This window comes from Alexandromys fortis, unplaced genomic scaffold (genome assembly GCF_014885135.2).
Source record: "Alexandromys fortis isolate MF-2015 unplaced genomic scaffold, M_Fortis_MF-2015_v1.1 scaffold_1, whole genome shotgun sequence".
Classification (NCBI taxonomy): domain Eukaryota; kingdom Metazoa; phylum Chordata; class Mammalia; order Rodentia; family Cricetidae; genus Alexandromys; species Alexandromys fortis.
The window spans coordinates 14,030,628-14,048,478 of NW_026067927.1; the positions used below are offsets into that span (position 1 = coordinate 14,030,628).

At 42.9% G+C, this 17,851-nt stretch overlaps 1 protein-coding gene across 1 annotated transcript; it reads right to left on the bottom strand.

The window, feature by feature from the left end:
• Window positions 1-263: 263 nt before the first annotated feature.
• LOC126502550 (acylcarnitine hydrolase-like) lies at window positions 264-13,112 on the bottom strand. Its single transcript, XM_050143641.1, has 12 exons — window positions 12,978-13,112; window positions 10,490-10,694; window positions 9,697-9,838; window positions 5,411-5,544; window positions 4,992-5,250; window positions 3,796-3,894; window positions 3,389-3,529; window positions 3,195-3,275; window positions 2,821-2,965; window positions 2,143-2,280; window positions 1,299-1,377; window positions 264-899 (listed from the first exon to the last, which is right to left on the bottom strand). The coding sequence occupies exons 1-12, from the start codon at window positions 13,048-13,050 to the stop codon at window positions 716-718; spliced, it is 1,680 nt and encodes a 559-aa protein (XP_049999598.1). The 5' UTR covers window positions 13,051-13,112; the 3' UTR covers window positions 264-715.
• Window positions 13,113-17,851: the final 4,739 nt, after the last annotated feature.

The following is a 17,851-nucleotide window of genomic DNA, read 5'->3' on the forward strand; positions in this document are numbered from 1 at the left end:
TGATCTTGGATTTCCTGGCTTATAAACATGTATAATTTTTTTTTGCTATTTGTATGTTATGCAGATTATAATTTGTTTAGAGATGCTGGGCTTACTATGTCGCTCAGGATGACCCGAAACTGTAGAAATCATATAATCTTTCTGTTTAGGTCTCTGAATAGCAGGGCCCACAGATACCTATTAAAGAGCTCAGCTTACAATTTGTGAAATTTTGGAACAACAACCTGACTGAACACATGAAAACAATAGGTAGGACTTTGGCTATTAGGTTTCTTTATTGGCCACTTACAAATAAGAAGACGTGAGACTTGCTGAGAGAACATAGGATTTTGACAGTCCACTCCCATATAATAAATATTTCCAAAGCTTTTGTTTCATCTGAAGACTGTCTGGGGCTTGGAGAAGAGGAGAGAGGATGAGAGCAGATGAAAAAGGAAGGAAAGGGCGTTGTCCCAGGGGACAGTGAAAGAAGACTGGAGCACTTAGGGGTCACACATCTAAAGTCATGGGAGCATTCACGAAGTCTCATAAAAGGTGTCCCAGCAAGCTGAGGAAAAAGTGACACACCAAGGGTTTGTCGTACATGCAGACCAAATGGACAATTGTAGCGGTAAGGGACGGTGATGTGACTGTTAGACTCTAACCGGGATTCTCTAAGAATGTTCGGCTGACCCCATGTATATTCAGCCCTTCACACCATTCCTCTCACAGCGTACTACTCTTTGTAATTATCCGGAGACCCCTTTAGCTCCTGGATCTTCTCAGGCAGAGTCTTGGTCCAGAACTTCAGCCTTCTGGCCTTCAGGGCTCGGCCCACAGAAGGGTGGATGTCCAGCTTCAGGTACTGCTCATTATGGACCATCTTGGGCCAGTAGGGTAGACCCTTGCTGTTGGGGTTCCTGTGGATATGCCACCCAGCAGGGAATGGTAAGACCATGCTCAAATAATTTGTGATCCCCTAATTGGACCAATAGGTGAGGGGGCTGATGGGGCACATGTCCTTATAAGGGATACAAGTGTCACCTGATAGTGTCTGCTCCATGTGGGGCAAGACTACCTGGACAATTTTGGGTCACCCTCTCAGAGGCAAAATCTAAAGAACAATACCATAGTTCCTATCAAGCCATTGCAGTGTGACCAGTAACCAATATGTATGACGTACCTAAGTGTGACCTGGGGTGAGGAAGACTCTATCATGTGATGAGTTATCCATGCATGCAAATGAAGTCATCAACCACCAATGGAGTCCTAGATAGGGACCCACCTCTGAGGAGGTTGAGGGAGGGGTGTGCTCTCACCCATGTTGTGCAAAGTTGGTCCAGTACTTCATTACTTTCCTGTTCAGCAGCTTCTCCTCCTCAGTGAAGACAGCTGTAGCTGTGGGGAAGACAGAGGTCCATGTCCCAGCCACCCCATGCAGCTGCCTATTCGTGCTCCGTGATCACCATCTTTCCTGTAGCCTGACCTTTCTTGAACTCTAGGCCTCTTTTCCTCCTTCATCACCAAGGATCCAAGAGCCACCCACACCTCTAATTGAATGCCTCCAGGTTCAGTTCTGCTCAGTGTGTCCTCATTCCATCTAATATAGGTGTGGTGGCTCAAATCCTATAAACTCATATATTTGAATGCTTGGCCCCCAGTTAGTGGAACTGTTTGGGAAGAACTAGGAGGTATGGCCTTGCTGGAGGAGGTGTATCACTGGAAGTTGGCTTTGAGGTTTAAAAGTCCAGTCAGGTCCAGTTAGCTTTCTCTCTGCCTTGTGTTTGTAGATCAGAATGTAAGCTTTAGTTAGCTACTGTTCCAGTGCCTTTGTCTGCCTGAACGCTGCTATTCTCCCATCCCTGATGGTCATAGACTCTAACTAACCCTTTGAACCTGTAAGTCCCAATAAATGCTTTTCTCTATAAGCCAACTTGGTCACAGTATCTCATCGCAGCAACAGAAAAGTAACTAAGGCAATAGATTATATTTGGTAGGGTCCAGATTCTAATCTGAGTATAACTTTTTGAGGATGGAAAAGGTGCTTACTTGATTTTGTCTTCTCCCAGAGCCTTGATTTTCTTGGCTGCACTGGGAGCTCTGTTGCCCATCAAGTACCCACCTGTGACCCCATCCAGCTCATGAAACACAAGAAAGACTCACGTTTTATGTCCAAGGGTGAGGACCCAAAAACAAAGGCAAGCTCATCGCCATGGTCAACTTTCACATGGGGTGGCCTCGTATCTTTGACGTAGCTGGGCACATGACGGAATTCATAAAAGTAGACAGGGGCACGGATGCCTAGAGGTATGGACACATGGTTACATAGTATTCTCTCACCTTAACTTTCCTGCCTAACCCTTAGTGATAAGATATGTCGGTATAAAGCTTTCTGGTGTAATAATTGTCAAGTGGCAAGATCTTCTGAGTAAATTGGGGGCATGGAGACCTTAGGAGAGGGTTTAAGAGGAGGGGAGAGGCAGGGAGGGGAGCAGAGAAAAATGTAGAGCTCAATAAAAAATAATAATTGTCAAGTGGGTGGCCCCAGGCTGGAGCACTAGTTCCTGAAAAGCCTTTGGCTAAACAGTGACCCTGGCCTTCCCAGCTGAGTAGGTTTGGCAAATCAATGGAGTATCAGCAACCTGTTTCTTTGTTTGTATCTGGATAAGATATCACTTCCCTCTCTTACACTAGAATGAAGAAATACTGATGTAATGGTCCCGGGAGTTTGGTTCCAGAGATGTGATCCAGACATGAGTGGGGACCTGGACACTATTAAGCTCATCTGGGACCCATGGCTCTGAGCTCCTCCCCACTAGGCCTCATCACAGATGTACTCACGTTGAAACTTTGCTACTTGGAGTGCAGGGATTACAAACATGAAATCTGCCATCATTTCCTTGTACTGTATTTGGAGGGTTTGAGCATCTTCAGTGTTGTTCATATACTCTTCCATTAGCAGGTCACCACACTCAGGAGGTAACATCTACACCAGGGAACCAGGAAGAATGAGTTTAGGCAGGTTCTTGTTTTGATAGGCAGCAGCCTCAGTGTGGAGAATGTGGCCAGGGATAAGATATGATATAGAGGGAAAGGTATAAGTTCTGGGGTGAGACCTCCACCAACCACACACACACACAGATCTTTGTAGGCATGCTGTCTGGAAGGGTACATAGTGGCTCTTTCTATTGGGGGCAGTACTCAAGGTGTCTCACCATCTGTGTTGCTGTGTTCTTCAGAATAGCCAGCAGGGTCTCTCTGGTTATGCCGTTTATTATTTGATCAACGCCCATGACCTGGGAGAGAGAGGACAATTTTCTATAGTATACGGTGGGATAGATATGGACCAAGTTTCCTCTGCTCACCTTATGAGTCCCCAGACTTCCAGAGAATTGGAACTGTGCCTCACCATAGGGATAAGCCAGCCATACTCATCATTGTTGACCCCAATGATGCTGGGGACAGGGCGAAAATCCACAGCAGCCAACAACTCTTGGGGATGCCTGGGGAAGAACTTCCCATCCACCACAGCAGGGATGATATTGAAGACCTGAGGGACATGCAAGGGACATGGAGGTCAATTCTGATGTCCACTGAGAAACCCTAACCATTACTCCTGCCCCCATTTAATTGTCTCAGGATGTTTCTCCACCCCTGACAGAGATTCTACATATATTAGGATATTTGATATTAATTTTACACATGTGATTAAGAGGATGCCAAACCATGAAGTAGGGGTAATTTGTTTAGAGTAGTGAAGACTGACTCTCCCACATCCCACTGACCAGGTCCTCCAAGTCACACAACTCTCCCAACCTTGTTAATAGCCAGAATCTCCTCTTCACTCTTGTTTCTCAGACAGTGCACCAGGGTCTCTGAGTCCACAGTCTCACAACCAGATAAACTGGCCACTTTCTGTAAAGGGATCAGGCAGGAGTTGATTTATCCTTTCAGGTAAGTAGAGGAGTTTTCCCAACCCCAGTTGATTGGCATTGTGCCCAAATATCACATCACACTTTTTGTGCTGGTGAAATAGAGTAAGTATGGAATTCCCATTTTCTTGTTGCTCAAATATAACAGCCAGAGGGGTCATTCTACCTAAAGACTTTAAAAAGTAAGCTATGTGTGTTTGTTCACAAGTGCGTGTGACTTTCAGGAGTGCCTGTACCATGGTTTCCATGCTAAGACTAGAGGACACCATCTGCTTGCTACTCCTCAATTCCCATCTTGTTTGAGAATTGATCTTTTATTATTTCTTCCTGCCTACAAGCGTTTATCTTATTGGTGACCTTTCAGGGATTTTCTGGTCTCTGCCTCCTGTCTCATCCTATGAATACCAGGATCACACACTTGTTGCTACATGCAGCTTTTTGTGGTTTGATGGAGGTGGGTCTTGTATCTTATCTGTTGCTTTCATTGGTTAACTAATAAAGAAAACTGCTTGGCCTGATAGGACAGAAAATTAGGTAGGCGGAGTAGACAGAACAGGATGCTGGCAGAAAGAAGCCGAGTCAGGCAGTCGCCATGATTCTCCCACTCCAGACAGACACAGGTTAAGATCTTTCCTGGTAAGCCAGATCGTGGTGCTACACAGATTATTAGAAATGAGTTAGATCAATATGTGAGAGCTGGAACTAATGGGCCAGGCAGTGTTTAAAAGAATACAGTTTCCGTGTAATTATTTCGGGTAAAGCTAGCCGGATGGTGGAACGCAGCCCACTGCTCCTTCAATACTACAGTGGTTTCTGGGGGAATTTGAACTCGGTCCTTATGGATTTACCTATTGAGCCATATCTCCATCCCATATGTTTCTGAACATGATGGACACTACAATACATGGTTATTACACCCAGCCTGTATAGAAAGAAGTGGATTCTTATCCTTGAATCTCTCAGAATGTAATGAAAAGTTGCTGTTTCCCATGCTTCTTGTTTTCCCAATTGAGAAAACTCCCAGAGTACCAGAGGGTGGAGGCTGAGGCTGCAGGGTCATCAATGGCTGAAGTGACTCACTGTGTAGACCACCTCAGAGGTGTTAGAGATCAGGTCAGGCAGCAGGGCCACTCCACTCTCCATGATGGCTCTGTGGAAGAGTCCTTTGGACATGGGGGACACAACCTGTGAAGACACACTTGTGCCACCTGCAGACTCTCCAAAGATGGTGACAAGGTAAGGGTTGCCTCCAAAGTGGGCAATGTTCTTCCTGACCCAGCGCAGCGCGGCCACTTGGTCCAGGTAGCCCCAGTTCCCTCTGGCATGCTGGTCTCCAGTGCTGTGAAGACACAGAGAAGGAATCACAGGGCTGTCTTAGTTCTTTTCATCCCCTACTGCACAGTGCAGTCAGCCCCAGACTCACCTGAAGAAGCTCAGAACACCCAGGCGGTACTGGATAGTGACCACCACCACATCCTCCCTGGCTGCCTCAGACTCACCTGAAAAAGCCCAGAACACCCAGGCGGTACTGGATAGTGACCACCACCACATCCTCCCTGGCTGCCAGCAAGGATCCATCATATGCAGAAGCCACACCCGCAACCAGTGCGCCACCATGGATCCACACCATCACCTGTGGAAATCAAGTCAGATGCCAGGAGGTTCCCACCCAGCTCAAGCTCCACCTGGGGTGTCTTCTACTCTACCTAATGCTTTGTCTCAGTGAACTTAGACACACAGACAAAACTCCTCAGGACATCCTCACTTGGACCACAGACAGGGCTCTAGTACCATCAGGATACTTGCTAGTCTCTCTGCTTCTCTAAGGACCCAAGCCTGAATTAATGGCTCTAAATCTGGAGTAATAACATCCCCTACTCTCAGACGCCTATGAAATAGAATGAAAAGGGATATATTCATTGGTGACTTTCCTGATTATTAACAAAAAATAATTGGCACATAGCTGGTCATAGTGATGTATACCTTTAATACCAGAGATCTGGGACCAGGTAGGCTGCCTGTGGGCCTTCCCCACTCTCTGTTCCCCCAGATCCAATTCTCAGGGTCACCCCTAGCACTGCAACAGACCATCTCCCCCCAGCATTCCCAGTGAACACACCAGCTGAGCAGGCAGAAGACTTTCTAAAAATCCAGAGAGGAAACAGAAATTAAGTAACAAAACACACACCAAACAAAGAGAAACCAGGAAATCAACACCTAGACCTATAACCACCCCAAACCCAGATACCTAGATGCCAGCATAAGAACACAATAAATAACAACCAGGATAATGTGTTTCCAACAGAACCCAGCTATCCTACCACAGCAGGTTCTAAATATCCCAACAGAGCTGAAAAAAGACCTTAATATGAAGATGAAAGAGGTTCTGAGAGAGCAAATGAATAAACCCCTTAAAGAAAGTGAAAAATATAAACAATTGAAGGAAACAAATAAAATTGTTTAATACCTGAAAATGGATATAGAAACAATAAAGAAAACGCAAACTGAGGGAATTCTGGAAGTGAAAAGTTTAGGAATGTGAGCAGGAACTAGAGAGGCAAACTCCACCAACAGAATACAAGAGATAGGAAGAGAGAATCTCAGAGTTTGAAGATACAATAGAAGAAATGAATACATTGGCCAAAGAAAATGTTAAATCTGAAAAATTCCTGACACAAAACAGCCAAGAAATCTGGGACACTGTGAAAAGAGCAAATGTATGAATAATAGGAATAGAAAAAGGCGAAGAATACCAAATAGGTCAAAGATCTAGAGAATATCTTTTTTTAAAAATTTGTTTGTTTATTTATTTATTTATTATATATACAATTTTCTGTCTGTGTGTATGCCTACAGGCCAGAAGAGGGCACCAGACCTCATTACAGATGGTTGTGAGCCACTATGTGGTTGCTGGGAATTGAACTCAGGACCTTTGGAAGATGAGGCAATGCTCTTGACCACTGAGCCATCTCTCCAGCCCTATCTTTAACAAAACCATGCAAGAAAATTTTCCTAACTCAAAGAAGGAAATGCCTATATAGGTACAAAAGGCATACAGAATACTAAATAGATTGGACTAGAAAAGTACCTTCACCACATAATGATCAAAACATTAAACATACAGAGCAAAGGAAGAATATTAAAAGCTTCAAGGGAGAAGACCAACTAACATATAAGGCAGACCTATTAGACTTACAGCTGACTTCTCAATGGAGACTCTAAAAGACAGAAAGTCTTGGACAGATATGCTGCAGACTCTAAGAGACCACAGGTGCCAGCCAAGATTACTATACCCAGCAAAACTTTCAATCAACTTAAGACATTCCATGATAAAATCAAATTTAAATAATATCTAGATACAAACCAGCCCTACAGAAGGTACTAGAAGGAAAACTCTAAACCAAGGTTAATTACACACATGGAAACATTGGAAATAAATAATCTCACACCAGCAAAACCAAAAGAATGAAAGCAAAAACACACCACCAACACCAACACCAACAACAGCAAAATAACAGGAATTAACAATCATTGATCATTGATATCTCTCTGATGTAGGAGGGTCTTCTGTTTTGTGTTGTTTTTTATTGGTTAATAAAGAAACCACCTTGGCCATTTGATAGGCAGCCCTTAGGTAGGTGGAGTATATAGAACAGAATGCTGGGAAGAAGGGAAGTGAGGTCAGACATGATGGAGCCAGCCTCCAGGTCAGACATGCTGAATCTTTCCTGGTAAGCCACCACCTTGTGGTGCCACACAGATTATTAACCCAGAGATGGGTTAATCAAGATGTAAGAATTAGCCATTAAGAGGCTGGAACTAATGGGCCAAGCAGTGTTTAAATGAATACAATTTGTGTGTTGTTATTTTGGGTAAAGCCAGCCTGGAGCCAGGAGCAGGGCCAGGGAGGCCTGCCCACAGCTCCTCACTACATCTCTCAATACCAATCGACTCAATTCCCCAATAAAAAGACAGATTAACAGAATGGTTACAAATATAGAATCAATCCTTCTGATCATACAAGAAATATACCTCAATATCAGGGTAAAGGGTCAGAAAAAGATACTCTAATCACACAAACCCAACAAGCAATCTGGTGTAGACATTTTAATATCTAATAAAATTAATCAAAAGAGGTGTGGAAGGATACTACATATTAACCACAAGAAAAAATACACCAAGATGACATTTCAATTCTTAACATCTATCTCAAACACAGGAGCACCTATTTTTGTAAAAGAAACACTATTAGACCTTAAATCACATATTGACCCTCACACACTGATAGTGGGAGACTTCAATACCCCATTCTCACCAATGGATAGGTCATCCAGACAGAAACTAAGCAGAGAAATATTACAGTTATCTGACTTTGTCAGCCAAATTAATCTAACAGATATTTACAGAACATTCCACCAAATGCAAAAGAATATACCTTCTTCTCAGCACCTTACAGAAAATTTTCAAAAGTGAGCAAATATTTGGCCACAAAGCAAGTCTCAACAGATAACAAGAAAATTGAGGCAATTCCCTTTATCCTATCAGACAACTGCAAACTAAAGCAGGACAGCAAGAACAGAAACAACAGAAAGCTTACAAACTCACAGAAACTGAGCAACCTTTTACTGAATGAAAAATGGGTCAAGACAGAAATAAAGAAACTAAAGGCTTTCTAGAATTCATGAAAATGAATACACAGCACACCCAAACTTATGGGACACAATGAAGGTGATGCTAAAAGGAAAGTTTATAATATTGTGTCTACATTTAAAAAAGTTGTAGATTGCTCATACTAGCAACTTAACAGCACACCTGAAAGTTCTAGAACAAAGAGAAGTAAGCGCACCTAAGAGGAAAAGAGAGCAGGAAAGAATCAATCTGCAGAAATCAATAAAATACAAAGAGAACAGTACAAAGAATCAATGAAACAAATAGTTGTTTTTTTTGAGAAAATCAACAAAATGGACAAACTTTATCCAAACTAACTAAAAGACAGAGGAAGAATATCTAAATTAATAAAATCAGAATAACCAAATTAATAAAAGTGAAAAGGGGGGCATAACAACAGACACCAAGGAAATCCTGAGACTCATAAGAATATACTTTCAAAACATGTACTCCACTAAATTAGAAAATCTAAAAGAAATTGATAATTTTCTCAATAAGTATCACTTACCAAAGTTAAATCATGATCAGATAAACAATTTAAGTATTCCTATAACCCCCAGTAAAATAGAAGTAGTCATTAAAAAATTTCCCAACTGAAAAAAAAAAAGCCCAGGCCAGATGGTTTTTATCATAGAATTTTACCAGACTTTCAAAGAAGACTTAATATATGAGAGAGGTTCTATTTTCAATTAAAAAATTACCATATCTTTGGAGGCAGAGATCAAAGATCTCTGTGAGTTTGAGGCCAGCCTTTTCTACATAGTGAGTTCTAGGCCAGCCAGGGTTATATAAAGAGACCCTTTCTCAAAACAAGAGAAAAATCCTTGGCACAATGGATAGTCCATGCCAATAAATTTGCAAGAGCTCAGGTTTAGCTCTCAGGCCTCTGGTAGGTAGTGTAAAACCTGAGTTGATCAAGGAGCCATAGCCACTGACTTCCCAGAGTGTTTAGGTCTCTGTGCCCCATACCTAGGGTTTAGTTGCATGCCATGGCAGAGAAGGCCTTCCTGGACACCTGGTAGGGAGGGTTTCTCATCAGAGTCTCACATTGATTTTGCCCCTTTTAGTCATCCTGAAGAAATGCCCACCCCCAGATCTGAGTATGGCTTCCACTCACAGGCAGTTTGGAGCCCTCACGGGCATGAGCTGGTGTGTAGATGTTGAGATATAGGCAGTCTTCAGAAGTTGAGATGGGAGGCATGCTCCGTTTCATCATTGCCCGACTTTCTGCAACCGCTGTTTCAGAATTCTGTAGACACCTGGGGACAATGACAGTTATTCTAAGAGATGGGCAGTAGTTAAAAACAGGCTGTTGGTACATATTTGCTCTCAGCCACCAAAACCCCTATTTCTGGCCCCATGATATATGCCCTGATAACATGAGTTCCTACTCCAAAAGCTCTTCCAACTAAGGTAAAAGTCAGAGACTTTGGGAAAACCGGTATGGAGCTCAAACTTCTTGTGAGGCTGCCAGATGGGTCTTTGGATCCCAGTCTTCCTGATGATGGGATATTGACATTTCCATGAACTTCTGTGAAAACTATTGGTGTGTGTAATGACACCATTTCTCTTTGTACTCTCCAAGGTCTGGGTATTGGGTCCTGTACCCGTATAGGTGCTGCTTTGATAAACAGGGTGGTGGGACATCCTTCACCTCACATCCAGACTCTCAAGGAACTGCCTCTTGGCCAATGGTACCTGGACACCTATAGGTTGGTACGGTGATTGTGGAGGGTGATTTGCTCAGGAACCATCATCACTCTGGCCTTTCTCTGGCATCTGCAGCATATCCCATCACAGAGAGAATGCAGTGGAGGGCTGGAGATGGAGAAGCACTGCAGTCTGGCTCAGACTTCTAAGCTCCTGCCCATATCAGGACCTGACATTTTCTGGGTCTCAGGAGGACTTACATGGCTGGGTAAGTGGTCCCATCCCTCACACCACTCCATGGTTCAGGAGGCTCAGGAGGTGCAAATCTCAGCTCTCCTAGAGGTGGCTTGGCAAAGGGAAGTCCCAGGAAGATGTAGACTCCCTCTTTGGTGTCATTCAAGTGGATTAGACTCCCCTGCACCTTTCCCGTGTGGGTAGTCCTGATGGGGTTGTCTGAGTCTTTACCTGTAAGTGACATGCGACATCAAGGTTGGGTTTGCCCAATCATCTACCTTCACACTAGGGCTGTTACTTCTTTCTTGCTATCCTCAATTCAGCCTTTTCCAAGTACCCACCTCCCTGGCAAATTCTCTCCACAGCACCATGTTCCAATGTGGAAGAATTTGGCAGACCTGCTGTGTTTCTTCCACACTTGATACACATGGATTGATTGCTCAATGCTACTTGGTGTGGGTAACAAGTAGCCAAGGCAGCAGCCATTCTCAGGTACCAAAGTGCAATTTGCTAACTTCTTTCCAGTGCTGAAAACCCATTCTATCTCTAGCAACATGCTCTCTACAGGATATTATGCCATATGCTATATCTGTCCATATAGATCACTGAGGACATGGGCCACTAGTATCTGTCACTGCTACAGAAACAGTCAAAACCTGCTAAAATGTGTTTGCTAAGAGTCAGGCTACAGCCAAAGAAAGCTTGCCGTGGAATTCCACATATTGGAGTGAGTGTACTTTCAGTCAGGAGGCAGGAAAACAGGCCAGAAAGGGACAGTTTGTGACAAATATGCTAAAGATAAAAATCTAGAGGAGAGGCAGGGAGGGGAGCAAAGAAAAATGTAGAGCTCAATAAAAATCAATTAAAAAATAAAAAACTACACATACATTTCCCCTTTTCATTTTAAAATGAAAAATTGAAGTTTATTAAGCAGAGATTCTTTTTTTTTTCTCTTTTTTCCTCGTTTTTCTAGACAAGGTTTCTTTGTGTAAAAGCTCTGACTGTCCTGGAACTTGTTTTGTAGACTAGGTTGGCCTCAAGCTCACAGAGATTCACCTGCCTCTGCCTCCCGAGTGCTGGGATTATAGACATGCACCAGCACCACCCAGCTAAGTAGAGATTCTGATTTTGAGTGGCATGTGGGGAAAGGATAACACATCTCTAATTACATGTGTAGCCTTCTCAAGAGTTACTGTGTTTTTATAATGGCTGTATGTGCAAAAAGGAGGCCCATGAAAAGTAAAAAAATAATAGCAGAAAATTACCCTGTAATTAAATCAACTGTTACCTATGTCATATTTAAAACCAAAAGTCATCATTGATTGGATTGCCATCTGACCATGTATGTGATACTTTAAATTCCTGATTTTGCTATGGTAAGCATTGCTGACCAAGTTTACTTCCAGATGTCCACCTCATCTTGATTATTACCGATGCTGAAATTGCTGTGGTATTCTGTTTTAACATTTCTACATTGACCTCCCCGCCAGACAGGTTCTTGCCATGTAGCCCAGGCTGGCTTGCAGCTGAAAAGCCTTCCACTTTCTCTGCCTCATCTAGACCACCATTTACAGGTGTGTGCCATTACACCAGCTCACACCAATCTTATCTTGATGCCCCTTGGATGAGCCTGGCCTGGGAGGTTCACAACTCTGTGCCCTCTTATAGTTATCAGTGATTCTGAACCCAGGATCCAAAGAAGAATGTTCAAATAAGCCAAGAGTGGGTTGGGCAGATCTTCCCATCCAGGAGACCCTGGGGACATCTCAGAACCTGGACAACAGCAGGGAAGAGTCACAGTGTGAAGTCCTTATGGCCTCCTTAGGGTAAATCTAATTGAGGAGGCCTGGCAGGAGGTCAGCATGACTCAGGCTTGAACACTTTTGGGTAGGAGGCCTCAGGGCTGCACACTGACCCCGGGCACAGTAGCCTCCTGGCTCACCTATTCATAAACCTGAAGACTTTCTGGCAGACACAGAGCACATGCTCTTTGCCTCGGACTCCAAGTTGTACCTTTTCCAAAGGTCAGAAAATGAAAAAGGGAACACAAGCCTCTCAGTTGGGCAACTGTTGTAGGGCTGGAGAACTGTATGACTGAGGGCCAGGAAAATTTCCCAGGATTGTTTGGAGTATACCGTGATGCTTCTCTGTCTGAGAGGGTGACCCATTTGGAGTTCAATGCTAGTAGGAAGGTGTAATTAATTTTATTATTACCCATGGGTCAGTAAGAGCTACAATCACAGGCAAAACCCTATACAGAAAGGGGACATGGCCCATCTGTCCCTCTGTCCCCAACACTTTTCCTTCTTTCAGACCCAGAGCTTGGCAGAGTAGCCCTCTGTACTATTGCCTCTCCTCAGACATCACTGACTCTCTGGGCCACAGGAGCCACTTTTCCTCTCTGTTGTCTCTACCTGCTCCTCCTCCCTTGCTACCTTTCCTACCACAGCCTCAGGCTCTGCCTCTGCCAAAATTGGCCACTCTGGCCCCCACCACCCATGTAAGGAGTCTCACCCTGCACATGGAGAAGAAACAGAAGTGCACAGGCTCCAGCAATCAGCCAACCACGAAGATTGCAGGACGGCATGATCAGCTCTGAGGCCTGAGTCTGTGCTGCTATGGGATGCACTCTGTGCAGGAAGCAGAATATGTGGGCTCTGCCTAGACAGTTATTTGAACTCCAAGATTTATAGGCGGGAGCTTGGTGGGCGGGGCAAAGTTGCAGGAGAGCTGTGACTAAGCAGAACTGATAGGAACCAGGGTTCAGCAGGTGGGGCAAACGTTCTTCTGTGATGTGTGTTCTTTTTTTTGGTCTCATTGCAAGGCACAACATAGCTTCAGAAGCTAATTATTCTGATAATGGCAACCGTCACCTCAAACCTGGGGTCACTATTGTTTGCTGTCCTTGGAGTCACAGGCCCAGTGTAGGTGTGGGACAGAGGGCAAGGAACAGAAAGCTATGAAAGCCACGGTTGCTTTTCTAAGGAGGTGTGTACTGTGAGGTTCCCACAGATGCGTGGAATGAATACTTGAGAATTGTCCTCTTGATAAAGGAAGAGCAGGAGCAAGCCCAGGGTGCTCTCGGCACACCCTTACTCCCAAGCTTCATGCTTTTTCAAGTCATAATTCCCAAAGTCTACATTCAGTCTCTCCTCCCTTACAGTGGTGATCTTTTTTTAAATTGTTTTCATTGAGCTATATATTATTCTCCACTCTCCTCTCTTACTCCCCTCTACCCTTCTAACCTCTCTTGTGACCCCCATGCTCCAAATTTACTCAGGAGATCTTGTTTTGCTTACCTTCCTATGTAAATCCATATATGTTCTCTTAGGGAGGGTCCTATTTGTTGTCTAGTTTCTCTGGGGTTATGGCCTGTAGGCTGGTTTTTCTTTTCTTTATGTCTAAAAATCACTTATGAGTGAATACATATTATATTTGTCTTTCTGGGTCTGGTTTACAATACTCAATATGTTTTTTTCTAGATCCATCCGTTTGCCTACAAATTTCAAGATGTCATCTTTTTTTTTTAACCTCTGTGTAGTATTCCATTGTGTAGATGAACCACATTTTTTTAATCCATTCTTCAGTTGAGAGGCATCTAGGTTGTTCCCAGGTTCTGGTTATTACAACTGATGCTGCTATGAACATAGTTGAGCACATGTCCTTGTGGTATGATTGAGTGTCTTTTGGGTACACACCCAAAAGCGGTATTGCTGGGTCTTAAGGAAAGTTGTTTCCTAATTTTCTGAGAAATCGCCATACTGATTTCCAAAGCAGCTGTACAATTTTGCACTCCCAACAACAATAGAGAAGTGTTCCCCTTGTCTCACAACCTCTCCAGCATAAGCGGTCATCAGTGTTTTTGATCTTGGTCATTTTGACAGGTGTAAGATGGAATCTCAGAGTTGTTATGATTTGCATTTCTCTGATGGCTAAGGATGTTGAGCATTTTCTTAAGTGTCTTTTAGCCCTTTGGGATTTGCCTGTGAAGAGTTCTCTGTTTAGGTCTGTACCCCATTTTTTTTTATTGAATTATTTGTTCTTTTGATGTCAAGTTTCTTGAGTGAGTTCTTTGTATATTTTGGAGATAAGACCTCTGTCTGATGTGGGGTTGGTGAAGATCTTTTCCCATTCTGTAGGCTGTCGTTTTGTCTTATTGACTATGTCCTTTGCTTTACAGAAGCTTCTCAGTTTCAGGAGGTCTCATTTATTAATTGTTGCTCTCAGTGTCTGTGCTACTGAGGTTATATTTAGGAAGTGGTCTCCTGTGTCAATGCATTCAAGTGAACTTCCCACTTTCTCTTCTATGAGGTTCAGTGTGGTTGTTTTTATGTTGAGGTCTTTGATCCATTTGGACTTGAGTTTTGCATGGTGATAAATATGGATCTATTTGTATTCTTCTGCGTGTTGACATCCAGTTATGCCAGCACCATTTGTTGAATATGCTCTTTTTTCCATTTAATATTTTTAGTTTCTTTTTCAAAAATCAGGTGTTCGAAGGTGTGTGGATTTATATCCAGGGCTTCAGTTAGATTCCATTGGTCCTCCTGTCTGTTTTTATGCCAATACCAGGCTGTTTTCAACACTGTAGCTCTACAGTAGAGTTTGAAGTCAGGGATTGTGATGCCTCCAGAAGTTCTTTTGTTGTACAGGATTGTTTTGGCTCTCCTGGGTTTTTTGTTCTCCATATGAAGTTGAGTATTATTCTTTTGTGGTGTGTGGAGAATTTTGCTGGGCGTTTCATTGAATCTGTAGATTGCTTTTGGTAAGAATGCCATTTTTACTATGTTAATTCACATGGGAGATCTTTCCATTTTCTGGTGTCTTCTTCAATTTCCTTCTTCAAGGTTTTAAAGTTCTTGTCATATAGAGCTTTCACTTGTATGGTTAGTGTTACCCCAAGGTATTTTATGTTACTTGTGGCTATTGTGAAGGGTGATGTTTCTCTGATTTCTTGTTTGGCTCGTTTATCATCTGTTACAGTGGTGACCTTAAGTCTATACATACCCCTCCTGGTGAAGCCATGACTGTTTCAGTTAGACTCACCGCAACTCTGACAACTTACTTTTTTTTTTATTACACACTGTTTTTTATGGTTATCAATGAGATTTTATATGCTATAAAGTTAATGATCTCACAAATTGCTTTTCTGTTCATAAATGGATATCATAAAAGTAAATATATAACACTAAGCATCTCTGTAGTCAATCAAATGATTAACTTTTAATGGTTCTATAAAATCATGACCATATTATCTAATAACACATGATTACATTGTATACGAAAAGCCACTTGTGCTTTCCTCCTTCCCCTTCTTCTTAAAAAGAAATATAACACACTAATGTTTCATTATGACATTTTATACATGTATGTAGTGTTTATAATAACATTCTCTCCCAATATCTTCTCTTGCCTTCTTCCTATTCTCAGCAATGATCCCTTCCCTCCCAATAGTCTGCTTTCCATTTGTAAATGTTTTCATTTTAATTTTTAAATTTTACATGTAAGGTTTTATGTGTTCCTGGTGCCAAAAAAGAGTTGAATCCCCTGGAACTAAAGTTATGGTCATGAGCTGCCATGAGGTCGAATGGAACTCAGGTTCTCTGCGAGAGCCGCAAGTGCTGTTAATCACTGAGCCACCTCTCCAGCCCCTATTCACCCTTCTATCCCTGTCCCCGGTTCATTTATTTAGGCCGATGTGACATACTTTGTTCATCAGCACATGAACCACAGGCAGATGCTAGTAGGTACCCAGGCAAATGGTGGCACACATGGGGCTGAAGAAGCAGGCAGACAGGCTTACAGACAGGTGACACACACAGTTGGGTCGATGAAGACATAGGCACCCAGCTATGGCTTCAATTCATCAGCAAATCAGTCCCTTTAGATATTCATGGAAAAGCCCTTACCCATCTCAACAATGTCTCTACCATAGCCAGTAAATACCTGGTCTTTTTTATGGGTATCTTGTGGGTGAAATTAGTCCCCCAGTCCTGGCCAGTCTTACCTCGAAAGGTAGTGTTCTGATGTCCCTGGGGCATGTCAGGCAGGACTGGGTAACCTCATGGAGATTTATGAGAAGGGACAAATCTTCAATTAATTGTGAGCATAGATTGGGGCAGTGGCCCCTATGGAATTGGTTATGGAGGGTTGTTAAAATGGTAAATCCTTTCCAGGTACAATTATTTTCCACCCTTAACAAACCAACCGTGATATGGGGTTGCTCCCTCTTTGGATAATTTTTCTTTTTTTCTCAGAAGAGAAAGGAGGAGGTAGATGGGCAAGGCAAAAAGGATCAAAGAGAGGTTTATGAATGGGAATTTAGTTCCCCTGTCAACCTTAGGATTTTCTAGACTAATAATGACGGAATTAAATTATTGGTGCCCCAGGAATGGAGGATATTGGCACACTGGGAACAAAAGGTAGCCTGCAACAATTTCAAAAACCGGGTCAGGGTAGCACACACCTTTAATCCTGACACTTGGGAGGCAGAGGCAGACTGCTCTTCGTGAGTTCGAGGCCAGTCTAATCTACAGAGAAAGTTCCAGGACAGCCAGGGATGTATACGATGAGATCTGTCTCAACAACAACAACAAAGAAATCAACGTGCAATTAATTCTAGATGAGTCCTTGGCAGTTAGGACTCCTCTCCTAACAGGTTGAGAAACACTACTCTAAGGTATTGTTTTCTACCCTTGAGCATCCCTCGGCCCTACAACTTCTTTAAAGGTTAAACACATTTGACTTCTGACTCTGACTCAGCGCTAAGTCTGAACTCCAAAAATCTAATGTGATCATGTGAAGCCATGTTTGTAAATATGTTTAAGTGTTTATTAAAAACAGCCAAGCCTGGATGGCTAGGGTAAAATGCACATGACTACCTGAGTGTAGATCCCCTACATCCATAGACAGCATGGCCTACATTTCTAACCCCAGTGGTGAGGTGTAAGTAGAGGTGGACCAGGGGCTCTAGCTGGCTACCAAAAGGCTTAACAGCAAGATCCAGGTTCCGTCAAAAACTTCATCTAAAAAGATAAGGTGGGAAGTGATTAGAGATCCCATCCTGGCATCAATCTCTTGTCTTTACATGTACCTATAAATAGAGGAGAAGATACTTGCACATGATTGTACATAAATACCGCCCCCCCACGCAGAGAGAGAGAGAGAGAGAGAGAGAGAGAGAGAGAGAGAGAGAGAGAAACAAAGAACTACCTCACTTGATCTTGAAAGCCCAGTCCTATAAAACCGGTACTCAGAAGGCCAAGGCAGGGTCATGAATTCAGAACCAACCTGGTCTTCAAAGAAATCCTTAATACATATGTATACAGGCATATGCACAAATAAACCTGTAAACAAACAAACAAAAACAAGCCAAGTCAAAACAATCA